At 40.0% G+C, this 11,836-nt stretch overlaps 1 protein-coding gene across 2 annotated transcripts; it reads right to left on the bottom strand.

Moving 5' to 3' along the window:
- Positions 1-1,450: 1,450 nt before the first annotated feature.
- Positions 1,451-11,612, bottom strand: LOC143286421 (ropporin-1-like protein). Of its 2 annotated transcripts, none has more exons than XM_076593981.1 (6): positions 11,533-11,612; positions 10,331-10,480; positions 8,606-8,729; positions 7,249-7,410; positions 4,412-4,587; positions 1,451-1,988 (listed from the first exon to the last, which is right to left on the bottom strand). In XM_076593981.1, exons 2-6 carry the CDS (start codon positions 10,465-10,467, stop codon positions 1,922-1,924), a joined length of 666 nt encoding a protein of 221 aa, XP_076450096.1. In that variant the 5' UTR covers positions 10,468-10,480; positions 11,533-11,612; the 3' UTR covers positions 1,451-1,921. The 2 variants fall into 2 exon arrangements, with proteins under 2 accessions (XP_076450096.1, XP_076450097.1); XM_076593982.1 differs by having other exon boundaries at positions 11,510-11,576.
- Between the last annotated feature and the right edge of the window lie 224 nt (positions 11,613-11,836).

Genomic DNA, 11,836 nt, shown 5'->3' with positions numbered 1-11,836 from the left:
CAAAGAAAACACATCAAAGGTCAACTTACCAAATTCATTGGGTGATTTGATGAGCCAAAAATATTAAAAAAAAAAAAAAAAAAAAAAAAAAAAAAAATCTGAGCAATTATTCTAACACAAGAAATCGGTGATAATGTAAAGACAAGAACATGTCATATACCAATCTTTTCCTTATGATTTTTCCCACCTTTAAACACACTACCCTCTCTTCACACACACACACACACACACACACACACACACACACACACACACCTTGTCTGTGTCTTAAACCCAAACAGCCATTCCCAAAGCTTTACAAGCTTTGGTTGAAACCAACCAGTAGCGGTACGTACACACTGCACTGTCACATCATCAAGGTGCATTCTTCCATACTCTCTGCAAACTGTGGTACCTTCTCTCATGATTGGAACCCAAAGCTTCAACGGCAAAATCAATCCCTAATGAAATAAACTATCATGAAAAAAAAAAGAAAAAAAAAGAAATAGACAAATCTTGCCAGAAATAATCGGTTACGTTCTATAACTTTCGAGTTTTCAATTTATTCATCTCATCTCGTATGCAGAGGTTTCAGTGTTCTTGAAAAATACAACACCAAACAATTAAAAAAAAACAAAAAAAAACCCCACTAAATGCCACATTCACTTAACAAAAACAACATTTCGCCTGTCAGTAGCTCTCTTCATAATGTAGCTCACAGCTCTAATACATGGTATCCATCACTCTGTGCATTTTTTTAATGTGTTCAAATCCTTTGTCATCAATTTATAATTCATTCGGTGTCAGTCAAAACACATGCAATTTTTGAGACGCAAATGCCAGGGGAAGCAACTACATGATAAAGTTGTGTCAGATATTTCTATGGGCAGATAACCATGACAGACACAGCAGACCTATTCTTTCAACAATGCACTGTCAATGTTGGGAAAAAAGCTTGTTGATGTATTTTTAAGACATACTTCCAGTCTTGATATTTGGTATCCAGCTTGAAATCTTGGTATGTGTGAATTAACCCTCACTATTCAACAGATCAACACGACATTTGCTTCAAATCAGGAAGATGTATCAAAACTAATCAGTGTGACAAAACGCAGCTTCATTGTAAGAAATATGGATATGCATAACAGCTAAATACAAAAAAAAAAAAAGAAGAAAAAAAAAGAACATTACATATGCATGTAACAAGTGACAGGATAAAATGTAAACAAGAAACCATTCAAACTGGATGGATTTCTAAAAAAAAAAAAAAATAAAAAAAAACCCAATCAAAAGTATTCAGAGCTGGACGGATTTCTCTGTTTATAATAAATGTTTTCTTTACTTTTCAGATCACAATGCCAAACCATCACAGACATACATATTCTACATTATTCAAACACATACAAACACACACTCACAAACTGAAAATGTGCTCTCAGCATACACAGACATCTGCTCTGGGTGTAAAAAAAAAAAAAAAAAAAAACCTGCAGAAATCGAAGCTACTTTCTTTTGACCAAACAATTCACTGTCACTCTTAATTCAAGAGTGTTTTTAAACACTGCTCTTGACAAAACAGTCAGTGACCGTACCTCTCTGCATAAAATGCTTTCACCAGCTCTCATGGTACAATACACTCACCTCTCATATCTGGTCCAGGAAGAAGCAACAACAACAACAACACACACACAGGGTAAAAAAAAAAAAAAAAAAAAAAAAAAAAGTCTCTCCCTCTCTCTCTCTCTTCGCTAAGCAAAATTCCTTGCATGCCTCCTGATGCAGCTGAGAGGCGTTCTCTCCCCCCCCAAGTCCTGAGCTCTGATTCGTCTGCTGTGGAAACTGGCAACTTTGCCAGCCGCACACACACACAGGTTGATTGAGGCAGGGATGAAAGAGGGGATGACGATGCGGCGATGACGACAACGGCCCCGATGTTACCGTCCTAAGACATCTGAGGGCAGTCGGGACTGAGGAAGTTCCGCGGCATCACGTACCCGTCTTGCTTGTCTCTGTCAACATACCATGAAAACAACGCCTTCATCCACCTGAATATCTAGTCATCAGCCCCCATCCACATGTAATATGCAGCTTCTTCTGTTCAAACGAGTGTGTGTGTGTGAGTGTGTGTGTGTGTGTGTGTGCGCGCGTGTGTGTGTGTGTGTGTGTGTGTGTGTGTGTGTGTGTGTGTGTGTGTGTGTGTGTGTGCAGTGCGTGCATGCGTGAGTATGCACAAGTTTTTATACTGATATGCACTTGTACGTATCTTATTTCTACTGTATCTGTGTTTGTGTATGATTTTCGATTTATGTTCGTCTCTCGTTATGTACTATCCCCCCTTAATATTCCATGTGACCCCGGTACACTTGGTAATAAAGACATATTCTATTCTATTCTATTCTATGATCAAGAGTGAGAAACACAACTGATCAAAATCATAGTTTTTAGTTTCTAAAGGAGGCGAGGCGTCACTGCATTTGGACAAACCCGTTAATGTAAAAACCACATCCGCTAGGCAGACGACGGACCAGCTGCATAACCAAACACACTAGTCTTTTTTTATTTTTTTGTTTGTTTTTTTTTGGTTTTTGTTTGTTTTGGGTTTTTTTTGGTTTTTTTGTTGTTTTTTTTGTTTTTTGTTTTTTTGGGGGGTTTTGGGGGGGTTTTTTGTTTGGTTTTTTTTGTTGGTTTTTTTGTCTCAAGGCCTGACTAAACGCGTTGGGTTACGCTGCTGGTCAGGCGTCTGCTTGGCAGACGTGGTGTAGCGTATATGGTTTTGTCCGAACGCAGTGACGCCTCCTTGAGCTACTGAAACTGAAACTGAAACTAGTATGGCCTTAAGTGCATGCATATATGATTTATTTGTTTACGGTCAGAGAGTGGATTTTTTTTCCACAGAACTCTGCCAGAGGACAACACTTATGTTACCATGAGCTTTTTTTTTTTTTTTTACAGTGTGTCAAGTACGTGCTGCACACGAGACCTCAGTTTATCGTCTCGTCCGAATGACGACGTGCTCAGTTTGATTTTCTAGTCCAACTTGGAAGAAGGTGCGAGACTGGGATTTAAACCCATACTCTCACCGACACTTTATGACAAATGATGTAAGAGATAAAAATGACAAAGAAAGTAGCTGACCAGTTTTGAGAGAAGTGATACTTTCTAGACATTTCAATCATTTTCTGAACACACATAGTGTATCATATGTAGATTGCTGCCTTTAATACTTAACATAATCCATTTCTAAACAAGAGAGGCAAAGTCTTTCATGAGTCAAACATTCTCCTTACAAAGCTCAACATACAAATTGCTGTCAGAGTGACTTTTTGGTCACCGGTGTCTCAATATTGACACAATAATGTTATGAAAATTGTGCTCCCATTCAACATGTTACTTGCCAGTATTAATTCCCAAGGGCATGATAGACAAACTGTTAAAGAAATACAAACCATCATTCAGTTGAGAGAAAAAAACAAAAAAAACTTGGGTCCTGTGTGTAGCATGATAAACTGAGGTCCTCTGTGTAGCATGCACTTAGCACATGTAAAAGAACCCAAGGCAACAAAAGTGTTGTCCCTGGCAAAATTCTGCAGAAAATCTTTGATAAAAAAAAAAATTTTAATAAAAAACACACTTGCAGACCAAAAAAAAAAAAAAAAAAAGAAAACAGTTGCACTGTAGTAAAATGCTCTTCCTGTGGAGAGCAGTTTGAATTTCACACAGTGAAATCTGCTGTGAAAAAAACCAGCATTGCTATACAACACAATACAATCTGATCTTATCTTCACAGGATCTGTTTCATTCTTGTGCAACATGTTTGTAAAAATACAAATTGGTTTTACAAATATCTTGTCACCTCACCAGCTTCAGTTTCTTTGCTATCTGTGGTTGCTGAGAATGTTATGAATTACCACAGATGCTCACACACACACACACACACACAACCAGACACTACATACATATCTGGAAAGAAAACACACACACACACACACACACACACACACACACACACACACACACACAACCAAACACTACATACACATCTGCAAAGGAAACAAACATATACACACACATACACACACAACCAAACACTACACACATATCTGGAAAGGAAACACACACACACACACACACACACACACTTGACACCGCCCCCCCCACCCCCCACTCCCCCACCCTCCCCAAACCCCCTTCACATACTCCCCCTGCCCCTCCTCTGACCCCCAAATCCCTGAAAAGGAAAAACACACACACACAAACACACATGCAGAAACACACACACAAACCCAAACAACACACACACAAACCACCCCCTACACCTCCCGCCCCCACCCCAACCCCCACCCCACCACCCTCCCAACCACCAAATCCCCCCCCCCTCCCACACCCCCGATCCACACCAACACTGTGCGGTCACCCACCCCACCACACTTACACGTCATACTGGAGGTGGTTGATGACGTCGCTGACCTGCTCCTGGGAGATCTCGCCGTCGATCTTGGCCAGGTACTGGAAGAGGTCCTTGAACAGTGCGAAGGGGATGCGGGCAGGGCCGCCCTCAGGGTCAGCAGTCAGCACTTCACACACCGTCTTCATGGCGTCCGTGATGTTCTGTCACACACAATAGATTTGATTTGATTTGATTTGATTTGATTTGATATGGATACTTATTCAGCAGTGCCTATCCTCGGTCACGGGACCAAGCTCTAAGCTCTTTACTAACTCGGGGGGGGGGGGGGGGGTCATTTGCATAACTGGCTGTATGCCTTCCTGGGTAGAGCCGACTGACGGCTGTCATGATGACATGGTTTCGTGCAGGTAAGGCTTCATCAAATCACAGGCAAAATTTAAATGCTTCACTGACGTATCACAGAAACCCGCATCACCACACCCACTGCCAACACAGATGGTTGACACTCTCAGTACCAGGGACGAAAGATTGCAACGATGATGACAGTGTTTGACTGCTTGTCGACATCACTGAGATTTTACAAGCAGAAGATTCACACACTTAAAGAGGTGGATGAAGAACGAAGATTACCGCAGCATTTCTGATGATGGAATTTACATAGCTGGGCCATTCAAACACCCACTGGAAGTCAGATGGGGAAGGAAAGAGAGAAAACTGATTCCATCCTGAATTAGTTAAAAAGGTTAAAAGGTCCCAAAGTCTTTGGCAACCATCAGGGGCGGCAAACTCATATCCACTGTGTCCGGGGGCTAAGCATTGGAAGGCGGGGCCCAGTCCTCTCCTTCTCCAGTTTAAAATTTCCCCTGACAAAGTCCACACCTGGGTGGAGCGAGGAAAATCTGAGTAAAGCACCTTTCCCAAAGACACAACGCCATGCCCAAACTGGGTCTCAAACCCTATCTCTGGTACACTCGACACAGCTGGACTCAACACCAAAAAGTGATGGCAGTGTTTTTCAGGCATAGATGGGACATGTCACTCATAAATCTGATAATGACGTCTCGCCTGGTGACATCATTTTGATTTCACGTCATGATAAAGAAACATTTGCCTGATGAAGAACCTGTTGCTCAACACGCTGCCTCTTTTATCTCATGTAAGTTAACTTTTACCAAGATTCTTTTAGTCCACCCCATCACTGGTACTCATAAAGCATCTATCCTCAGTCAGAGACCAAGCTCCAGGTGCTTTACAAACTTAGGAGTCATTTGCACATTAGGCTGCCAACCTGCAGGCGCTCATCATTCGTTTCCTGTGTCATCAAGTCAGCCTTCAGTCACGCACGAACCCTCACCCACCCACCCACGCACACACATGCAATGTATATCAGGGTGGATTTTACTACAGAATTTTGCCAGACAACTCTATTGTTGCCCTGGGTTCTTTTTAAGTGCATGCTACAAACGGCACCTCAGTTTATCCTCTCATCCTAATGATTGCGGTCCAGACTGACAGTCAAGGTCTAGTGGGGGGGGGGGGGGGGGGGGGGGAGAAAACTTTGGCATGTGTGCACCTGCATCATCACATCTCTAATCTGCAGATGAAAAATGAATTGTTTTAGGACAAAATATGTCAGTCATGTTTCTTGCATCTGTGGTGCTCACATAACAGCCGATCATATACCAACTTGCGATATGTTAAAGTCTCAAATCCCTAACTGAAATCATCTTCAGTGTTGACAATCTTCAGCAGTCCATTGCTAATGTATGACTTTTTCAACTCCTTGTTAAATAGTCCAGTTAGTTCGCTGTTATAGTTGTTAGTTTTTCATTAGAAATATGTTATATTGTTATGATTTTTTGTTTATTTTTTACACAAAACTTAAATCAATAATTTTCACACACACACACACACACAACAAAAAAAAACAACAACACCAGCCCCCCTCCACACACACACACACACACACACTTTCACTTACACGTATGCATACACAGTAATTCCCATCCCCCTCCCCCTCGATTTTTTTCCTTCCCTCGTCTAATATCACTTACAGTGAAAAGACGTTAAACTAAAGAACGAAGGAATGATCATCACATCCACTGTTTGCATAGAGCCAAAATGCAGTGTGCTCTTCTTCTTCTGCATTTGTGGACTGATACTCCCATGTTCACTTGTACACATGTACAAGTGGGGTTTTATGCGTATGACCATTTTTAGGGGGCCTGCCACACTGGCAGCCTTATTCTGTTTGCAGGGATGGGCTTACTGGGTATGTTCTTGTTTCTGTTACCCACCTAATGCCGACACAGATTAAGGGATCTTCAACTTTCAGCATGCATATACACATGAAGGGGACTCAGACACAATTAAGCAGGACTGTGTTTATTTATTGACCCTGGAGATACAGAAAATAGACAGTATAAAATTAACACACTTTAGCCTCCCCCTCCTGCTCCAACTTCACACACACACACACACACACACACAAAACCTACACGCAAACAAAGGGAATTATTCACATCACACAGTAAATGTAAAACCCCTCCCTAACACACACACACACACACACACACACACACACACTCACACTCACACACACACACTCAACCCTACACACAAAAAGAAATCTTTCACATCACACAGTGAATTTTAGACCCCTCCCTAACACACACACACACACACAACCCTACACACAAAAAAGGAATCATCCACAACACACAGTAAACTTTACCCCCACCCCCACCCACCTATCACACACACACACACACACACACACACACACACACACCCTCCCCCCAGCCCCCCCCTCCCACACAACCCTCAACAAAAAAAACAACAACATAACAACAGCCACTCACATCGCCCAGTGCCGACGCGGCCAGAGCGAAGAATCGGTTCCACTCCACCTGGCCGCTGAAGCTGCCAATGCGCACCAGGTCGTCCAGCTGTTCCTTGGTCAGGGCCAGGTCCAGCCACTTGTCTTCGATCACGTTCAAAGCCACCGTCTTCTTGGGGCCCAGCTGCCCAACAACAAGAGATCCAATCGAATAAGCTAACAAAAACAATGAGAAACATGACATGTTTGCTTATGGTCCACCTGACTGCACAGGGCCATATCGGCACTGTCCACTGTCCAACTAAATATATTAAAAACTTTAAAAAAACAAAAAAAAAAAAAAAACCAGTATTAAGCACAAAGTTCTATCACATCACATAAGGAAAAAAGCAAACAAAGAAACCTGCAAAACTGCACAGTTCATGATATTTTTATTTATGTTTTAATTGCAACCATTTGACACTGAGACATAAGTGACAAAAGAATAATAAAATACACTGCAGTAAAGTACAAGACAATAAATTCAGCTCCTTGAGGCAAATAAGATCAGGCTGCCCTTCCGACTTAATTTTTCATCCCTAAATTTACAGCAACAACAACAACAACAAAAAGAGAGAGTAAAAACAATTAAAAAAAAAATGAATCTTAAAATTCTTTTAAACTTCAAACAATCAAAACCCAAACACACAAAAAACAAACAAAATAATGGCCAACCATGGTTGAATCATCTGACTAATCTTAGTTGCATCAAAGAACCCCAGAAGTGGCAAACAAACTAACAAAAAAAAAAAAAAAAAAAAAAAAAGAGAGAGAGAGAAATTGTGGTTTGAACATTTCTGGAGAGTAATAGCTGCATTGAACAACACTCCTTTTTGTGACTGATGAAACAATCAGGAAATAACAAATCAATGAGCAAAGACACACACATGCACATACACATACACAAATCAGGATTAACAAATAAATGGGCAAACAAACACGCATGCACATACACATACACACACACAAGTGCAAACCCATGGATCTGTAAAAAAAAAAACCAGGTCTGAACCAGGCCATGAATGTTCAACAGGCAACAGTCATGCAGCAAGAACAGCTTCTGTACTGCTCAACAAGGCATGGCACCCTACATCAAGCCAATGATGAGTAAGTCAAGAAGGGGCCCATCAGTCTACAGACTGTCTGAAAGACAGAAAGATAAGACCTGATAGATAGAGACCTGTTTTAAGATAAGACCTGACAGACACAGATCTGTTTAAAGATAAGACCTGACAGACACAGACCTGTTTAAAGATAAGACCTGATAGACACAGACCCGTTTAAAGATAAGACCTGACAGATACAGACCCGTTTAAAGATAAGACCTGATGGATACAGACCTGTTTATTCAGCACCTTGAGCAGTCCTGGTGTCAGACCGGTGTCTGTTTTCTGTGTGGCCACTGGCATCTCCAGTCTCTCTTTCACTGGAGGCATCTCCCCTTTGGCCATGGCTCGGAAGTAACTGCCACACATCAAACACACTGATGGCAAACAAAATTCAAGCTTAGAAAATAAATAAAAATAAAAATAAAATGAAATAACATCCACCCCCCCACCCCACCCCCACCCCCCCACCCCACCCTCCCAAAAAAAAAGATTTTGCAAAAGACTGCATAAAACAGATATTACACCTTTTATTTGTATTTTGCTTGTAGTGTTATTTTATCAATTAATATATAAAATTTATTCTTTTCACTTATGGTAGTAAAGATAAGTGAATCTCTCTCTCTCTCTCTCTCTCTCTCTCTCTCTCTCTATCTATATATATATATATATATATATATATCCATAATTAAAAAAAATTATATCAATATCTTGTACTGTCAGTACCTATTAGTATCTACCATATATATTTGTCAATACTGTTTTTCAATACACACACACACACACACACACACACACAAACACACAGAGAGAAATATCTATCTATATCTACCTACCTTCTACATAGATAGATAGACTGACAGATAGATAGATAGACAGACAGATATGGTCCCCATGTTGTTTACTTGTCTATGTTGTGATAATGCACCTGACCAAATTTCTCCAGTTGGAGATAATAAAGTTATTCTTATCTTATCTTCTTATCTTATCTTATCTTATCTAAGATAGATTGATAGATAGATTGATAGACAGAAATATACTGAATGTGATACTTTGGTGAAATTAATAAAAGCAAAGACTCACACACAGTGCCATGATTTATTAATGAAATCACTGATGTTTGACACTATGATATAGAAGGGACTTATTTTTTATTTTCTCTGAAACTAAGAATGGAATATGGTATCTTCACAACCTACACGTTGATGGCAAAATATACATTTACATATATGCTAAAACTGTATTCACCATCCTAATCTTCAACACTTTGTTTTTGACACTCTTGTCCGCTTTTCATGCTCAAACTTTTCTGCAGTTTCTATCATCATTGCATCCATCCCCTACCCACACCCCAAAACAAAACACGCACAAAATCACAACTTACGCAGAAAAACACACTGGTAACTCGGAGTTACATAAGAACATAAAGGAAATGTATGGTTTCATGGGAAAATATTACCATAATGATTTTCATAAGAGGCAAATCATTTCTCTAATCTGCAGATGAAAAATGAACTGTTTTAGGACAAAATATGTCAGTAATGTTTCTTGCATCCGTGGTGCTCACATAACAGCCGATCATATACCAACTTGCGATATGTTAAAGTCTCAAATCCCTGAATTGAAATCATCTTCAGTGTTGACGATCTTCAGCAGTCCATTGCTAATGTATGACTTTTTCAACTCCTTGTTAAATAGTCCAGTTGGTTCGCTGTTATAGTTGTTAGTTTTTCATTTGAAATATGTTATATTGTTATGTTTTTTTTATTTTGTTTATTTTTTAAACAAAATTTAAATCAATAATTTTCACACACACACACACACACACACTTTCACTTACTCGTATGCGTACACAGTAATTCCCCCCCCCCCCCCCCCCCACTCATTTTTTTTTTTCCTTCCCTCGTCTAATATCACTTACAGTGAAAAGATGTTAAACTAAAGAACGAACGAACTTACGCAGATGACCAGGCCAGGACGTCCTTGGGCTGAGTGCGGATGGCAGCCTTGGTGAACTGTTTCAAGATGTCCATCAGCTCTGGAGGGATGTTGATCTGCTGAGAGCAGTAGTACGGCTCATCTGGGTTGGATGGCATGATGGAGGTCTTGCTGAAATCATATTAGATACAAACAACACAGAGTTTTCACTGAAATGAATCTTCCACAAAGCACTCAGTACCAATATACACTGAGTGTCTCCAGATGACTAATTATGACTGTTCAATTTGTTACCATAAGATCTACAAAGGAAACAAATGTTTAGTCGATATGACTTTTTTTTTTTTTTAAACACAAAAGAATTATGTCATCCACATAGAAGTGTAGTAATCCATTTAACAGTGTGGGATGATAGCAAGAGATGAAAAAACACAGGTCTCTCATGGTATCTTAATTATTTCTATTAAGTATTATTCTTTTTTTTCTTTCTTATTATTTTTTTTTTTTTACTCACAGTGAGTCACACGCGCACATTCACCAATATAACTTTTAAGTTTTAATTAAATGTAAAACACCAACATGATGGTGTTACTTCAAATCCTCCATGCCTCAAAAGGGTCAAAGGACTGGCATTCTTCAACTGAATTGTATCAGTATCTGCATATATGTACTGACATAGGATAATACTCTGGCATCCAGTAGTCTGGCATTGCGCAACAGAATGGGCAGCTGTGCATAGTGCTCACTGTTGGGTTGTAACCAGCAGTGTGTGTGTGTGTGTGTGTGTGTGTGTGTGTGTGTGTGTGTGTGTGTGACGATAAAGACGATAAAGGCGTGAATCTGAGAATGAGTCTTGATGATTCATCTACTGACTAGTCACTGCATCGGTGCATGTGTGAAACATGGGTTTCTTGTAAAGTGCATTAATTCTGTGCACGGAAAGCAGAATTCATTCCACTACCTTCACCTATGGTCAGGACCGTTTACAAATGCTCCAAAACTTGCCAAAACAGACTACACACACACACATTACACTATGTGGCTCACAAGTTCATGGATGTGTAGTGTTGTGCACCATCTGACAATTATTTCTTGAAGTTGACTGACTTGAGTTCACTTCTGCAGTTTACTGGCACCTCCTGAATAAAACCCAATAGATAAGTAGATAGCGTACATATATCTTAGCAGATACAAACTTACTGTAAATCAAATCGCCCACTTACTTCCGAGTATTCGCAACAACGCTGATAATGTAGCAAACCAAAAGTCAAACACAACAGAACTGATGGTTGTTGCTGGCAACGATTGCGCAGACGCAGGAAGTCAGGGAGTTGTGTTTCCTTATTTCTCGCCTCATAATCTCAGTTAAAACTTTCGTTGCTTCAGCGCTATTGTCGGCATACTTTATCTGAATCAATCATAAAAAGGAAAAGAAAATGCAGTCTTTTTGTGAAAATATTTATGTTGCGGCTCAAAAGATATAACATTCAAGTCTAACCAAAATCAAATTATGAATCTCAGAAAGAC

The sequence above is a fragment of the Babylonia areolata genome, chromosome 10, assembly GCF_041734735.1.
Source record: "Babylonia areolata isolate BAREFJ2019XMU chromosome 10, ASM4173473v1, whole genome shotgun sequence".
In the NCBI taxonomy this organism is placed as follows: Eukaryota; Metazoa; Mollusca; class Gastropoda; order Neogastropoda; family Buccinidae; genus Babylonia; species Babylonia areolata.
This window is presented reverse-complemented; position numbering and strand designations above follow the sequence as displayed.

What these genes read in the sequence shown, in the direction of transcription:
- LOC143286421 (XM_076593981.1), bottom strand. Translation starts at nt 10,467, where the DNA reads ATGCCATCCAACCCAGATGAGCCGTACTACTGCTCTCAGCAGATCAAC. An exon ending in CCGCGTCGGCACTGGGCGAT is followed by an intron (nt 4,588 to 7,248) that starts GTGAGTGGCTGT and finishes TGTGTGTGACAG; the next exon opens with AACATCACGGACGCCATGAA. An exon ending in AACCACCTCCAGTATGACGT is followed by an intron (nt 1,989 to 4,411) that starts GTAAGTGTGGTG and finishes GTATGTTGACAG; the next exon opens with AGACAAGCAAGACGGGTACG.